Genomic DNA, 17,975 nt, shown 5'->3' on the forward strand with positions numbered 1-17,975 from the left:
ATCTTTCTTTAGGCATCAGCACGACGACTATAGGTATAGGTGGAGGTACCACTCGAAAAGATCCCGGCGAATGAATAGTCTTCTAATGACTCGCTCAAGTACCCACACACTCGAGGAAATAAAAAAAATTTAAAAGAAGAAATAAAAGTAGTAGGTCAATAGGACATTTGAGTGTGTTATAACATGGCATGTACTACAAACAACGCGGTGAAAAATACTTCGAATCAGAATTGCCATTCGAGATCTTTATTCAACATTCTATATTCTTCAAAGATCACGATGAGTTTACTTGTCTCTTTGAATGCTCTCGTAAATATAAATCGCGAATGAGTCTTAAACTCGAAGAACTTGCAAACTTCAGCGTAGAGAATATAATACGTCTACTTTGTTTCAGGCCTCAAGACCATCATCAATGCCCTCTTGCACAGTTTCAAGCAACTCGCGGAAGTCATGACCCTTACCATTTTCTGTTTGATGGTTTTCGCGCTTTTTGCTCTTCAAGTTTACATGGGTGAGCTGCGTAACAAGTGTGTCAGGCATCAGGATCCTAATGACACTACTGTCGACTGGCATGTGTAAGTTTTTTTTTTTTTTAAGCTGCATATGTGCAAACGCACTCAAGAAAATTATTTTTAAAAGAGTTTTATTGTTTTGAAAAAATTTTTGAATCAAGTAAAATTTACTTAAAAATTTTTTTAATTCAAATCAAGAAGATCAATTTCTTCAAAATTATTTACTTGATTCAAGTAAATCTTTTTTTTGTATATAAAAACTTTTATAGACTTTAAATGACTTTACAAGTCTAAGATTACAGCGCATTTAAAAAAAATGATTACTTGCCATAGAGACAAGTAGAGCAATCTTTTTTTTATAAAAACCTATTATAAATATGAAGTTGCATTCAGAACATTTTATGTGGCTTAATATTGTTCATTCATTGCTGTATAGAATTTTTTAATAAAAAATAGTGTTGAGAATCTCCGAAAGATGGCGTATAGTCGCTAAGGCGTCTCTTTACAGGAGAGTTTATTACTAATATATGGTTTTTTTGGTGACCGTCTCTTATTTCTTATGCAATATTTTCTCAAGGCAAAAATATCTTTGAATATATTTTCTGAGACCAAAATTTCTCATAAGCTTACACGGAAAAAAGAAAACTCGAAAAATTACAGTATATAATGCAACGTGGCGCTTCGTGATGAAAACTAGAAAAATTACAGTTTCAGATTGTAATTATTACAGATTTTATAATAATTACATTGTAGAATGTAATATTTACATTGAAAGCTCTGAATATTAAATTAAAAAATTGAATTTAGAAAAATGTTATTTCAAACTGTAATTTTTTTAGTTTTGATTACGACGGGGCTGATTTTACATTTTATACTGTAATTTTTCGAGTTTTCTTTTTTCCGTGTATTATATACCTTATACATTGTTATTGTTTCTCCTTCTCTTTATTATATTTTAATGATATAATAGGCCCTTACTTATTATCACTCTGCCCTGTCATGACAAAACGACGTATCTTGAGATACGCTGTTTTGTCGTAACAAAGCTAAAAAGGTTTTTTTTAGTGTCACTTAATGATAGGGTATCATCAAAATTTTACTAATTTAATTAGTTATGCCAATAATATTGATTAAATGTGCGTATAAAAGAACTGAAAAAAACGTATCTTATTCACAGCATTATTTATATTTGTAAAAATGTGGAACGCTTCACGATTTTGCGTGTCATCCTTGCGCAGGGGCCATGCTAATCTACAAATATAAATAATACTGTGAAGCGGGAAAGAATAGGAGTTACGGTAATTATAACGTGAAGCGTTCCACATTCACGTAACAGGATATTGGTAGGAAAGGATTGAGAAAGGAATGTGGAGAGGATCATCTTAATGTGAGTTTATATAACATGCGAGAAAAAATTATTAGATAGGTCGGACTGGGATTCGAACCCAGAATCTTCCGAAGACATGTCGGCTACTCTACCATTTGAGCTATCCGGTCCGAGGAGCTATCCCCATCTCGGCCCATCAAATTAGTTTCTTAAGATAAAAAAACGTATCTCGAGTTACAACGTTTTGTCATGACAAAAATGAATTTTTCTGTTAAATTGTACTCAAATTCTGTGAAAACTGTATACGCTATTTTCTCGAAACTATAATTTTCGAGATACGTCGTTTTGTCATGGCAGGGCAGCACTACATTTAAATCGTTAGTTCATTTACATCAAGCGTATGAGTTGGTCTAATTTCAAATAAACACACACAAAAACCATGATTAAAGGGCCATTTTATTATTGAAGATATATAAGCATTTTCGTAAATGGTGATTAATTTTCGTCAGATTAATTTATGTAGTGATAAATTTTGGTTTGAGAAATTTTGACATGGGTAATTTTTGCGGATTAATGAAGGCGAGGAGCCGGTTTATTTTTTTAATGTCAAACTGAGAAAAATAAAAACATAAAAGATTATTTTTTAATTATAAATAAAATCTAATATAGCGATATCATAAGTTTTGTTTTCAAATATTATAATTTTGATCTTTGTAAAAAATTTGGGCGGTGAAAAACAAATTTTATAAACATATCTCTAGAATTTTCTTTACTTTGTACTTGTTTTAGTTGGATAAGTACTTCTTGATGGTAATTTATGTACACGGGAAATGGATGTAACGTATGTGCGCGAAAAAGAAAAATGTTGAATAAATTTCCGTATGTTTGCGATTTAAATTTTATGGATGTTATAACATTTATGTCAATTATAAATAATACATTACATATGCAGCATGGTTTACTTTAAAGAATAAAATTTTCAGAGGAAAAGTTTCTAAAAGATTGAATTAAAAAATTTACAATTTTCGGGTTTTAATAAAAAAAAAAAAAAAAAAAAGAGCTAAATATTCCGAATTTTTAGCGTGGAAAAAAAAACAATTCTAACGTATTCAGTTTACGAAAATAATGGAATGCGGGAGGCTTATTGTGTCCCGGTGGACCGATTTAGCGATTTATTTCTCTGGTATTATTTTTTAGTGTTGTTTTGTGACAAACTGTTTGTTTAGTTGTTGGATAATCGATTGCCTGTGCCTGGATAATTTATTTGTTTTCGGTTATAGAATGTTTTAACATACATCGGAAAGTTTTTCAAGCGTATCGGGAACTAAGCAACATAATTTAAACATTCACGAAAAGTTTAACCAAGTGTTAGTTTGATACAAAAAGAGACACATAGACACAGACACAGATATAAGTAAAGTCAAGTAAAGAAAAGAGTGTAAAGTATAAAAGCTAGTAGCTAGTACAAGAGTATACGTGCAAAGTGTTTGGGTCACTGCGGTTGATATTCATGAGGCAGCTCTTTTGCTATTACCCAAACGGTCACTGAGTCTTGCGTCTGCCGCTTACGCTTCTATACGGGATGGATACTATATGCTGGCCAGCACTTTTTTTCTACTCCTTTTTTTTTCGCTGTGGCCATTATCTCGGTGGGCTCGCTTTTCGAATATTAAAACTTACATTCGAGACCTATTGCTGGGTTTTTCAGGCTTCTACAGTCCTATACGCCGGCACCACTGCCAGACTAGACACAATTTGTGCTATGTTGGTATCGCTGTACCAACTTTTATTGTTTGTTTCTATTTGCCACGCTTTTTTTAAACCTGGTTTGGGTTATTTATTTATTTTTTTTTTTTTTTTTAGTTTGCAGTAACCTACTAACGCCGAGATAATTATAATTTACCGAACAATGGAAAAGAAAAATAGACGAAAGAGAAAAAGTCTCATTGCATACTGCATGTCCCGTTTAATTGGGATTCCCCGTGTTCATTAAGAGGTCACCTGGAAACTTTTTTCACACGCAGAAGTAGAGAAATAATATTTTTTTTTTTTTTTATACAAGACTTACGCATTAGATTATTTCATTATTTTTTATTAATTAATTACGGTTGTTTATATTATTAACATATTTAAGAGAAATAATAATAACTAGCAACCTTGCAGTCACTATGTGACTGCTGTGACTTGTAAAATATAAATAAATAAAATTTTGCTTTATTAAATCATGACTTTTGTTAAATAGTACTGTACTTTTTTAACTATTGGCGTTTTTAAAGATATAAGCTCGTTTTGATGTTACACTCATCAAGAGCTTTCATTTGAGTACCCACATGCATTTTTATATATTTTTCATATATACATATATATATATATATATATAATATATATAAATATATGAAAAATTGATGTGGGTACTCGAATGAAAGGTCTTGATAAGTATAACGTCGAGATGAGCTTATATCTTTAAAAATGTCAATAATTGAGAAATTATATTGTATTTTATCAACTTATGATATTTTTAAAAATATAAGCTCATCTCGATGTTACACTTATCAAAAGCTTTCATTTGAGTACCCACATGCATTTTTATATATTTTTCATGTATAAATATATATAATATATATAAATATATGAAAAATTGATGTGGGTGCTCAAATGAAAGGTATCGATGAGTGTAACATCGGGATGATCTTATTTCTTTAAAAATGTCAATAGTTCACAAGATAAGTTCATTTTGTAATTAATGACATTTTTAAGGATATAAGCTTATCCTGATGTTACACTCATCGAGACCTTTCATTTGAGTACCCACATCAATTTTTCATATATTTATATATATTATATATATGTATATATGAAAAATATATCAAAATGCATGTGGGTACTCAAATGAAAGCTCTTGATGAGTGAAACATCGGAATGAGCTTATATTTCTAAGAACGTTAATAGTACACAAGGTACAAGGTCATTTCTTAATTATGAATCTAGAAATACAGCATTTTCGAATGCAGCCCAAATATTTATCATCATAAATTGACTTTTGGTGAGAATAATATGAAACCTTGAAAAAGCCAAATTTGATCATAAAAACCCATTTTATCATATAAATACACTGGCCAAAAAATTTTTCGTATTCTTTTAATAATATAAATAATAATAAAATTTTAATGTGTATGGATTATTATTTAACTCCCTGTAAAAATAAATGAAAATAAAATAATCATAAATGTAATTTATTTCTCACATTTCTCACTAATAGATAATAAAAAGCACGAGAATAACTTTCTCGGATTACCAATTAAATAATCCTTACAAAAAAAAAGAAACGAACAAAATTAAACGAGATTAAAAAATATGTATTTGACCATCTTAAAAATGTAGCACAGAATAATTTATTCAAAAGGTCGTTCAGTAGGTTATATATACTTTTTTCACTGGAGTTTTATTTTATAAGAAACGAATACTAGTTAGAAGTTGATGAGTTCTGTCTCGATCGTTAATGTTAACCGATAGTTTAAGAATACTGCTACGATAGAGGATATAAGATAGAATATATATCGATTCGTATTTATCCTCTAAACTCGACGTTAAAAGTTATCTTTTATCAAGATACTTTCTTGACTTTCATAGCAATATAAACGTCTTATGTGAGTAAATTTTTATCATCTCCGTTGAAAAAAAAAAAAAAAAAAAAAAAGGTAATCTCACTGGAGCGTGAAAAAATACGTCTGCCAGAAATAGAAATCTAATAAAAATATTTCTCAAGTACATGTAGAACAAACGAAGATTTTTCTTTTCTATTCCATTCAAGCTCAAGTAACTTGTCCACATATATATACCAACTTTTATGTACTTACATCCTTACTGTTTGCACATATTTATATGTATATATGATATATCTATCTGTCTATGTGCTTACATAACAATATTGATCTATAAAATTGTAAGAAAGATTTATACTCTTCTCTGCCAACAGGTGGGCTTGGAATTCGTCCAATTGGGCATTCGGCGAGGACGAGAATCCTATCATCTGTGGGAATGTCACCGGCGCCAGGTTTTATTTTTTCTTATTTAGAACCATAATAAGACTATTCAAACAGGACGTGGGGTTAAGACTAATAAATTTCATTTTACAACTCAACTTATTATTAGAAAATTTGTTTTTCAACACGGAAAAATGTAAACTGTAAAATTCACTCGGATTCCGGATAATTTTTATAGTTTCAGAAAGTACAGCGGACATTGGGGTGGCACAAGTGTAAATATTACAAAACTTAATGTAGAAAGTGTAAAAGCTACAATTCATAATTTAATATCGAAAATGTGATTAGTAGCTGTCACTATAGTAAATACCGAATTTCTCATCTTAAAAAATTACTGTTTCAAACAGTAAAAATTGCCGTTTCAATATATAGAATATACTATGAGGAGAAAGGGAAGGTCTCACACTTGAAAAATTTAACATTTGAAACAGTAAAAATTCTACTCTTAAAATATATATTTTACCAGTCCAAGCAAATCAATAATTATAGTTTGATTTTTAGCGCTGCGTTTAAAATTTACAATTTTACTTTTTAAATATTGAAGTGGCTTGTATAGAAATTTAGTAACTGTAGTTTACATTTTTTACATATCATGCGATCATTTTTTAGGTACGAAATGATAAATATCAAATTCAAAATTCTCAATTATTATACTTTAACATTCTGGACTTTCACATAGCAAATATTACTGTTTGAAATAGTATTTTCTTCCATGTAAATAATAAATTGTACCATTTAAATGATAAATATTATAAAGTGATTGTTAAAATCACGAGTTTACTGTTTGAAATGGTAATTTTTTCCAAGTGATCATTGCTTATTATAAATCAATTATAATTGATCACAGTTTACTTTTTTCCGTGAATAATTTAATTTAAAATATTTTTTCATGATCCAAAAATCGAACTTCTTAAAATAATATTAAAATAAAATTTATCATCTAAAAATTCACAACCAATTCAATAAAAAAGTAATTAACGCACAATTATTTAAACGACTCAATAAATCGACTCATAAAAATCCCATTACAGGAAAAAAAAAAAGAAGCAGAACCGAGAAACAATAGTGAAAGAAAAATAATAGGGTCGTATTTGCTTTGACATCGCTCTACCTTAATTCCTTCATTTTGTATTCCGCGGGGCAAATGAAATGGCGGCGATGAAGCGCGAAATAGTTACTAGGATTGAGAACGACACTTATCTAAACCGGATTTACGTTTAATATATATATTTATTTGTAAAGAACTTTGTAACATTTGTATATCTGTAGATATAAAGTATAGAAAATCTCTATCCTGGTTCTCGACCGTTTCCGAACACTTGGGATTTTTCAACGAGCTAAACTTTAAGCTTACGGTTCATCGGACCGCAGCTGCTGCTAAAAAAAATATATATATATATATATATATATATATATATATATATATATATATATATATATATATACTTATTTTCTGCAAACTCAACTAACAGAGAATCGCTCTGCCGCTTTCAAGATTGATCTTTATATTTATCAGAAAAACCCAAATAAAATAAAATAAACCAAATATATAAAAAGTAAAAAAAAGTATTTTACAACAAAACTGTGACGTGAATAATAGGTGTGAACTGAATTCTTTTTCAGGGATTAATTTTGCTAGAGAAATCAAGTTTAAATTGAATCAAAAACAATTAAGAGAACCACTCACTCGCGGCCGGTTGAAAAATCGATTTTTCTTTCTATTAAACTCTTCTTTTATTTCAATGCCCATTAAATTGGATAATAATAACAATCTAAGCTATTTTTTGAGTTCCAAAAATTTTTAATTGATTTAAATGCTCAGTAATTGGATAAAATAAAAATGAATAAATCGCGTGTTTAAAATGAAAATTATTGAGTGTTAAATTTTATCGCGGTTGGTAATTTTATTATGTGACTTTTATGGCCGGGCCGTTAAACTAAATTAATAACGTAAAGTGGTAAGGTAATATAATGTCAGACGGTTTATGCTCTGATTTGCAGGCACTGCAAAGAGAACTACACTTGTCTGTGCGTGGGACCGAACCCGAACCACGGGTACACGAATTTTGATAGCTTTCTGTGGTCAATGCTCACTACTTTTCAATTAATTACTCTCGACTACTGGGAGGATGTTTACAATAAGGTTTGTTGAGTTATTTATTTATATGTTTAGTGGGTCTTTAGTATTTAGTTTCCGTTGGTCATTGGTGCGGAATTTAATGATGTATAATCAACCCTCGGATTTCGTATTTACTGTTAGTGTTGGCTCTAGTAATTTAGGTAATTATTGGCACTAGAGTCTGACTGTTTTTAGATATATTAATAAATAATAATATAATTAATTTCAATTTAATTTAATAAATTTTAATTTATTAAATTTAATGAGATAATTACCAAAAAATTTTACGAAGTATAAAAGTGATTAAAAGTAACTTCCTGTTATCTAACTCTTTAGAATAAATAAAATTTTTTATCAATAAAAATATAATTAATATACAACTTAAATTAATTAATTCCAATTTACTTTAACAAATTTAAATCTAAATTTTTTAAGAAAATTATTATAATTAAAATCAATAATATAAAAAATAAACTCATGAGATAATTACCAAAAAATTTCATTAAGTATAAAAGTAATTAAAAATAATTTTCTGTTATCTAACTCTTTAGAATAAATAAAATTTTTTATCAATAAATATATAATTAGTTAATTTCAATTAAATAAATTTGAATCAAAATTTTTTTAAGAAAATTATTACAATTAAAAATTAATCGAAATCAATAATATAAAAAATAAACTCATGAGATAATTACCAAAAAATTCCATTAAGTATAAATGTAATTAAAAATCACTTCCTGTTATTTAATTCTTTAGAATAAATAAAATTTTTTATAAATAAAAATATAATTTATATAAAACTTTAATTAATGAATTTAATAAATTAAAATCCAAATTTTTTTAAGAAAATTATTACGATTAAAAATTAAGTATAAAAGCAATTAAAAATAACTTTCTGTTATCTAATTATTTAAAATAAATAAAATTTTTTATAAATAAAAATATAATTAATACAAAAGCTTAAGTTATTTAATTTCAATTTAATTTAAACACTTTAAATCCAAATTTTTTTAAGAAAATTATTACAGTTAAAATCAATAATATAAAAAATAAATTCATAAGATAATTACCAAAAGATTCCACTAAGTATAAAACTAATTAAAAATAACTTTCTGTTATCTAATTCTTTAGAAAAAAATAAAAATATAATTAACTTCAATTCAATTTAATAAATTTGAATCTAAATTTTTCTAAGAAAATTATTATAATTAAAAACTATTCAAAATAAATAATATAAAAAATAAACTCATAAGATAATTACCAAAAAATTTCCTTAAGTATAAAACTAATTAAAAATAACTTCCCGTTATCTAATTCTTTATAATAAAAAGTTCGATAAGAATTAATTAACCAGGAAAAGGTTAATTAAAAATAAAAAAAAAATTTCCAAGTAATTTCCTTGGGACAAAGATAGAGTAATTTTGATAAAGAAAACTCAAGCTCAAACTCTCACCCCTATATACCTCTACAATATGTAAAAGCTTATAAGGTAATTTATAAAGTACCGGGTAAAATATGATGATGTATTACGATAGGAAAAAAGATTTTAGATAATGGATGAGAGAACTTCCAGACAGAGTAGAGAATGGAGACTTGCGAAGCTATCGAGGTTAGCGTATATATATCCATGTGGGTTTGAAAAATGATATGCCTATTAACCAAAACAGGTGTTGTCGGCGTGCGGGCCTATCAGCGTCACGTTTTTCACGGTGGTCGTGTTCTTCGGGTCGTTCTACCTCATCAATTTGATGCTTGCCGTCGTGGCCTTGAGCTACGAGGAAGAAGCTGAAATTACTAACGAGGTAACACTTTCATTGGCTTCCTTCTTCCTTCCCGCTTTTAGGCTAGTCTGAAGATATTTAAGTGATTAATTTGTCGACTAAGCGACCGAAGGATTCATTAATTAATTATCTTGAGATTGATTGATTGATTAATAATAATTTTTATTTAATTTAAATATTAACGTTGATTGACAGGAAAGAAAAAAAGACCTGACTGACCATCGCGAAGACTCGACGTTTAGTTTCGACCCGACGAAGATCAACATCAAAACCCTAACGAAGGAGAAGCAGAAAAAAATAGATGCGCGCAAGGGCGTTCTGCTGAGCAGCTACACCAGGAAAAAAACTCGAAGAAGAAAACGAGGAAGAAGCTCCGCTGGCCAGGAAAAAAACGGGGGAGCCAGGAGCAGGTCCTTGATTAAAAAACGCGATCAGTAGGATCATCCTCAAATCTTTTAACCTTCACGAGTCCTTTCCACCCTGCAACCCACGCCACTTGTTTTTAATTGTTGTTATTTGGGATTAATTGTCGTGCTGAAAAGATCAGACATCTGGAATTTTTTTTCCATACAAAAAAAATGTTCTTGAATTAAGGATATAATTTTGAAGAACTTAATATTCTTGATTTGAGGAGAAAAATTCTTGATTTAAAGAAATTTTTCTTGATTTAAGAAAATTTCATTCAAGAATTTTTCATCTTGATTAGAGACAATTATATTCTTGGTTCAAGAATTTTTCTCTTGAATCAAGTTAATTGTTTTTTCAGTGTAGGGACAAAATAATTTTTTATGAAATTTTGCAGTAGAAAAAAAAGGTGTGCTTTGTCAATCATTAAAAAGCAAAAACACGCTCATTTTCACCAAGGTTTATGTTATAATGCACTTACAATATCAAAAGTACTGTACTTTATTATAAAAACACTTAATGCACTGTAATTGTTATTCAAAAGTGTTTAGGTTAGATAATCATGCATTTTATAATGAAAAAAAAAAAATTCCTCTATAGAAAATTTATTCAATGAATATATATAAAATTTGAATTAAATATTAATTATCAATATCGAACTTTTGATTGGTCTTCGTAAATATTTTAGTTGTAATTGACGTACATTCAAAATATCAAAGGCACTTTAACGTGACCTCGTAGCTCAATTTTACAACTATATTTGGTGCTTTTTGAATTATTAAAAAAATAAAGTAAAATTTTCTTTAAATACATCGAAGAATAATTGAACTTTCGTAAAAAATTATGAATATTTAAAAATTATTCTTTTAATTATTTAAGATTTATTTAAACCAAAAAAAATTTCTCTAAAAAATATTCTCAAATTTGAAAATTAAAAAAAAATTATTCTTAGTTTAAAATATATTTTTATTTATGTATTTAAAGATTTATTTTAAATCTGATTCAATTATACTTAAAATACAAAAAAAAAAAGATAAAAATTGACCAAAAATTCGATACTGAATTTTTTATTTCAAAATTTATATATTTAACAATTTTTAACATTATTTTTTTTTCAAAGTAAAGTTAAATAAATAAAACTAATAAATCTTCTAAACAGTTAAAAAACATATTTTTTAATTTTTCAAAATAAAAATTATTAATTAAAAAACTTCAATATAAATTGACTTCTAATTTCTATTAAAAAAAACAATTAAAAAGAAAAAAAAATTCTCAGATGTCTGAAACTTAAAGACCCACGATTAATCGACTAATTAAATGCTGAAAGAATTTATCTAAAAAGCAGGTCAGCGACACCGAGCCCGAGTCCGAGTCCAAGGCACTCAAATGTCCGGCCATCAAATCTACCTCTCCAGGTGGCGCCACCCCGGCCACCGGACCCAATCCACCGACTGGCCCCGCACCGAGGAATGCTTCACTCGCGCCAAGCCAGCAACAACAGCAACCAGCAGTCTTCGCTGGATGACTCGGGTGTCGTTGATGATCACGATGGCGATGACGTGACCTCGGCTGAAGAGCACGAACGGCGAGAGCATCACCATCGTGAGCACAAGCACCGCGAGCCCCGTCTCGAACGACAAGAAAGGATGCAGATGGTGACCACCACCACTGGCGAACGCACCCTTCTTCCCATCGCCCCGGTTACTGTTTCCGTCAGGAGCAAAAGCCGGGAGATTCGGGTCCTCAAATGCAACGGGGTCAAAACTAAGAAACAAATGTACACTCTGCCTCCTGAGTATTTGTCCCATATTGTTGTCATTGGTAAGAATTTTAGAATTATAAAATACAGTAGACTTTTTCTAAAGGTTGCCCTGAGTCTTAAATTAATTAATTAATTTATTTATTTATTTAATAATTTAGACCCTAAAGCCAAAGCTCCCTAAGGGCCTTACACTAGTTATACAAATAATCTTAACATTTATGTACTCCACATGAGTACATGTATCCTATTTTTATTGAATTGAGAGATTTAGCGCGTGTTTTATAATATACTATTGTTTAATTCAAGTGAAAACTTTGTTTTTTAATTCGCATTGAAGAATAAGGATGTATGTCGAGGATCAAGAGAAAAAGCGCCTTTAGAAGGAGTTGTGAATTAATAAATCGAAAAAGATATTCAAAAATGTTCCATTTGTTTTAGATGATCTTCCTGACAGAAATTGCGACAAATGTATTCAATGTTGTGTTGATTACGAGGGCTGGTTGCGTTTTCAAAATTGTTTATATAAGGTATTTTTAATCCATTTCAAACACAGTAACTGCAGAATTTTAAACCTGATTTTTTTCGATATTGTTCATCTTATATTTTTTTTGCTTTTGTTAAGATATCTACTAGGGTAAAAGACCCCATTACTGACACTTTCTTTGATTTTGGTAGTTATTCAATTAACCCGTTGAGGACACATGGGGTCCAGTGGACCCCAGGCGAACTTGAGGCGAACGTGAGGCAATTTTAAATTTAGAAGGAGATTTATAAATGAGACTTAGTCTCATTTACGACTTATTTCATTGATATTCTTGAAGATATTTCTATTTTTTTATTGTAATATTAATAATTAAAAAGTTTTATGACAAAAAACTAAATCTTTCTGTATTATTTTGCATGTTTAAATGTCTTATTCTCATTTTAAGCAACTGACCGAAATTCGTATTTCGGTATTTTTAAATTATTATAAATTAAAAATAACTAGTAAGATATTTAGAGGGAATGTTATATTAAAATTTGGTGCCAATTATAAGTCAATACATCACATAGGAAACGAATTAGAACTGTTTTTCTGAGTGGGGTCCACTGGACCCCGTGTGTCCTTAACATAATTTTTTCGAGGTGTGTCCTCAACGGGTTAATGAAATCATTACTTTCAATAATGAATATATTATCAAAAAAATTTTTAATTTTTATTCCAAGTAGAACATTTTTTCGTTGAAAGAAAAAGTGCCACTAATAGGAGTTAAAGGTGCCACTAATGGGGTCTTTTACCTTATGTTTCAATCAAAATTTTCAAGTTTGAAGTATCAACCTTTTTTTTACACTAAAAAAAAAAATTAATATTATTTATAAAATTTTCTCAACATAAGAACATATGTTCTTAAAAATTATTGAGAATATATTTCTTTATCTAAAAAGATTGGTTGAATTGATTGAAGTAATTTATACTCAATTCAAATATTTTTTAATGAAGAAAAATATTGATTCTTTGTCAAAATATTGATAAATTTAGATGGTTCGCTTGAATAAATTTCAGAACCAAGAAATCATTTTTTTACAATAATTTTCGTTTTTGTTAGTGTACAAGACTCATTTGATAAAATTTAAAAAACATCATTTACTGTGTTTTAAAATAAGATAACCGAATAATTATCAACAATTTCCCTTCATAATTAAGCTCTCACCTAATGATCAAACAGGTTTTCCCATAAAATATATCCATCCTTCTTAATCCTCATCAAAAAACAAACTAAATGAACCGACTAATAAAAAACCATTAAAACTTCTCCAGGTGGTCCGCGACCCATTATTTGAGCTAACGATAACCCTGTGCATAGTCCTAAACACGGGTTTTCTAGCAATGGAGCACCACGGAATGAGCGAGAACGTCCGTCAAGCTTTGAACATCGGCAACAAAGTCTTCACAAGTATCTTCACGTTCGAGTGCTTCCTAAAGTTGCTCGCACTGAGCAAAGACTTTTTCAACAACGGGTGGAACAACTTTGACCTGATAATCGTATCGGCGTCCCTGATCGACCTGACATTCGAATTAGTGGACGGTCTATCAGTATTACGAGGCCTGCGACTTTTGCGAGTTCTCAAGCTTGCGCAGTCCTGGACCACGATGAAGGTCCTGCTCAGCATCATAATCTCCAGTATCGAAGCTTTGGGAAACCTGACACTGGTGTTGGTGATCGTGATCTACATATTCGCCGTGATAGGCATGCAATTGTTCAGCAAGGACTACACACCAGATAAATTCTACCCGGACCCAGTTCCACGGTGGAACTTCAACGACTTCTTCCACTCTTTTATGATGATCTTCCGGATCCTCTGCGGAGAGTGGATCGAGCCGCTTTGGGACTGTATGCGTGCGGAAAAAGACGAGGGTCCGGAAACTTGTTTTGCGATATTTCTTCCAGCACTGGTGATGGGCAATTTCATGGTTCTGAACCTCTTCTTGGCCTTGTTGCTCAACAGCTTCAACTCGGAGGAGTTGAAGCAAAAAAAACAGGAAGTGGGTGAGGATTCAAAATTAGCGCGGTCATTTGACCGGATCAGATCTATCGTCAGGAAAAAACGCTACAGAAAAGAACGGACCGAGAATGAGAAGAACACCAGGTTGGAACAAATTGTCCGTGAAGTTATGGACAAGTCTGATAAAGAAAAATACGCGATTCAAGAAACCGTTTTGAGCTTGCCCAAGGACAACATTTACAATCGGTCTTATCAAGAAAGCTTGAACCAGCCGGTGTTTACCTACGAGCCGATCTACCACCGTCAGGCCACTGTCACTACTTACAGCCACAGTAGCCAAGAAACTGTGAGACCTGCGGGAAAGTTGGACGAGGGCAAGGGCGATAGCAATGAGACCAATCCTGAGGAAAGTATCGAGATGGAGATTCTCAAAGATTCTGGCAGAACTCCTGAAGATGAAGAAAGATTAGCGATGCTTCCACGTCCGCAAAAGGACAAAGATAAGGAAAAGGAGAAGGAGAAAGAGAAGGAGAAGGAGAAGGCGGAGACCAATGAGTCGATGATGATGATGTCCTCGGTTACGATGATGACGACAATGAGGCAAGACGAACTGCAGCAGCAAGCCGCGGCCAAGCAGAAAAGACCTTGGCACGCGCTCGTTAGCTACGTCGACGAGCTCACTGTCGGTGGAAGGCGCGATAGCAAAGGACGTTACATCGACGGCATGGGCTCCTTTCCAGGCTTTGGCAGAAATAAGCAAAACAGGGTACCTCAGGATTGCTTTCCTCAGCATTGCTATCAAAAGTAAGTTTTTTTTTGCTGGTTTTCGCCGCGGGTTTTTTAGGGGGAAAATAAAAGGTACTTAAGAGTTTGGGAGGTGGTTTAATTATGGAAGATTGTTTTAGGTTTAAAGCAACACGGAAGATCTAGCAGTCAATTTTTAAGCTAGGGCTTTTATTGGCTTTTTTTTTAGAATTTGATTTACTTTTTTGGATTCTTCATTAATAAGGGAAGATTATGACGAATTCCTTTATGAAGAAGTTTTGATGTAGTTTATTTTGTAACTAGTGGATTAAAGTAGTCAGCACTATTTTAGAATGTGTCATAGGCACTTTATATTTATTTAGTACGACCTGTCAATGCAAAGATAAGTCTTATGGTTTTTTGAAGAAGTACTGTCGGTATAAATTACAGATTAAGAGCATGTAATAATTACTACTAATAAAAAATAAACTATTAAGTTATCTGTCTTTCTTTTTCTGACGTAAAAATAAATTGGTAAATCTTCTATAGTAATAAATGGAGAGCCGATTTTTTTGTCCAGTTATACTGCAAAAACTACTGAACCGATCGGAATAATACTAATCCCATAAGATGCAGCGTGTTTCGGAGAAGATTTTAGTATATGATATATTGGTGATTACTTATCCGGAACCTATATTTTTTTGGCTAATAAATAATGAATTTTTATTGCAACTAAATTTATGCTATTCGATTGTCATTTGTTTAAAATAAATTTTTTAGTTCTATTGGTTATGTTTATATACTAGGCAAATTTCTTCACTTATGAGACCTGCAATTTTTTTAACTGAAACTTTCAATGCTCATTACAAATTTTTTTTTTTCATATCAATTTTTATTCATTTTTGTAAGAAAGACACGGGAATGTTATAATGATAGCACATTGAAAGTTACAACTACTATTAGCTAGAATAATTACATGGATAAAAGGTACATGCCAATTCGACAGAATTTGGAATCTGTGCAAGTCAAAACAATACTCTAATTAAATTTCAAGTCTAGATCTAAAAATGCAATTCTATAAACCGTTCAGCAGAGCGGGCGAGTAACAGCTAGTGTACTATATAAATCTAACGAGACTTTGCATTATTTCTTGTATTATCGACAGTACTACCCACTAATTAAAATATACTTTAATTACGTTTGAACAACGTTCGTTAATAATTAATTATTCAAATTTTAGGAAAAATTTTATCATGTAAATAATATCGGCATTTAATTTTTCCAAAATTTGAATAATTATTTACAATATTAATGATACAAGCAAAAATATAACGAATTAATCATGTTCAAAACAAAAATATCAAATTCTCTAACCATTCGGCTTTCAGTTGCTTTGCAGGCAGACAAAACGCGTTTAGAAAACTTGAGCTAAAAGATTCGAGCCCATAACCTGTTGAAATGATCTAATTTTGTTGCGAGAAAATCTGGGTGAAGCAAATGATGAATAATACCTAATAATTGTTTATTTAATAGATGTAGTTGTATTAATCAATGTATCGCCACGGATCTGGGGCACAAATGGACAAACTTACGCATAGTTGTATTGTCGATTGTCGACACCCCGGGCTTTGAATGGATGATCCTGGCATTTATATTTGCCTCGTCTGTCACCCTTTGTTTCGAGGACATATATCTCGACGACAATCCATTCCTGAAGGGCATTCTCTACTGGACAAACCTGGGATTCTGCCTGCTATTCACCGTCGAAATGGTGCTTAAGTGGATCGCGCTCGGATTCTGTAAATACTTTACAAGTTTCTGGACAATCTTGGATTTTATCATTGTTTTCGTAAGTTATCACCCTTCATAGCTATTATATTACGATAATCTGTGCTACTACTATTACCATCATAATAACAATACATGTGTGTATTAATATCGTTACACTGTTCTCAACTTTATTTTTTTTTTATTTTATTTTGTACTTCATGTCTCTATAACACGCTACAAACTAACGGCTATTGTGTTATTGTCGCATGAGATGACAAATTATTATTAGTTCAACGGGCTTAAGAACATCATTTTACGTTTTTTAATTACATTCCGAAACAAGTGTTAGATAAAGATATAGCGTATGTAAGTGTCTTTAAAAAAGAAAAAAAAAAATTGTATTACACTAAAAACGAAAGAGAATTCCTTTTGAATGTTCAAATTTTTTTATTTCTATATGTATTATCTATATGTTTTATGTGTCGCTTCATGGACCCAGGTACGTTAATATTCTCAGAATCAATCCTAATCCTTTTTAAACCCTCATTAATTATTAAAGGAACTGCTTGCTTTTAAAACTCGGAAAATCGAGCCACAATTCTCTCTATAATTAATCAAGTTGAATAAATTAACCGTTGATGGAAACTCCGAATAATATTGATCATTGTATTTTTAACGCTCGTTAAGTTCCGTCAGACAATTTAGTTTCGTTTGATAAACTTTATCGCTGATTTATGCTACCATTTGTGAGAAGTATTGTTCAATTGCGCCATCTAGCGGATTAAATTAGTAGCTCCGATAGGATTTGAATTTTTTGTTTGATTTTAAAAGAAAAATTTATGTTATGAGTTTAATCTTTATTGATAATTTTTAATTTTTTTTCTTTATTTAAAAATTGATTAAAAAAAATTTTCACAGAAATTTGATAGAAGTTTAATAAATTTAAATTATACAAAAAAATTTGGTAAAATCAGTAATTACTTTATTAATTTTTTTTTAAATCTTAGTTATTTTTTTTGAATTTAACT

At 30.4% G+C, this 17,975-nt stretch overlaps 1 protein-coding gene and 1 pseudogene across 6 annotated transcripts in view; one reads left to right on the top strand and one right to left on the bottom strand.

Annotated features, from left to right (window-relative positions):
- LOC123259157 (sodium channel protein 60E-like) overlaps positions 1 to 17,975 on the top strand; it is an 89,478-nt gene that overhangs the window by 49,894 nt on the left and 21,609 nt on the right. For 4 of the 6 annotated variants that reach the window (XM_044719438.1, XM_044719437.1, XM_044719434.1 and 1 more), the window contains exons 4-12: positions 395 to 575; positions 5,816 to 5,893; positions 7,884 to 8,025; positions 9,669 to 9,803; positions 9,978 to 10,216; positions 11,530 to 12,008; positions 12,388 to 12,476; positions 13,748 to 15,237; positions 16,711 to 17,026. In XM_044719438.1, the coding sequence (XP_044575373.1) occupies positions 395 to 575; positions 5,816 to 5,893; positions 7,884 to 8,025; positions 9,669 to 9,803; positions 9,978 to 10,216; positions 11,530 to 12,008; positions 12,388 to 12,476; positions 13,748 to 15,237; positions 16,711 to 17,026 (3,149 nt within the window). The remainder of the gene's footprint in view (positions 1 to 394; positions 576 to 5,815; positions 5,894 to 7,883; positions 8,026 to 9,668; positions 9,804 to 9,977; positions 10,217 to 11,529; positions 12,009 to 12,387; positions 12,477 to 13,747; positions 15,238 to 16,710; positions 17,027 to 17,975) is intronic. The other 2 variants (XM_044719435.1, XM_044719436.1) reach the window with 2 other exon arrangements.
- Positions 1,706 to 1,800, bottom strand: LOC123260238 (annotated as a pseudogene).

The sequence above is a fragment of the Cotesia glomerata genome, linkage group LG2 (genome assembly GCF_020080835.1).
Source record: "Cotesia glomerata isolate CgM1 linkage group LG2, MPM_Cglom_v2.3, whole genome shotgun sequence".
Classification (NCBI taxonomy): domain Eukaryota; kingdom Metazoa; phylum Arthropoda; class Insecta; order Hymenoptera; family Braconidae; genus Cotesia; species Cotesia glomerata.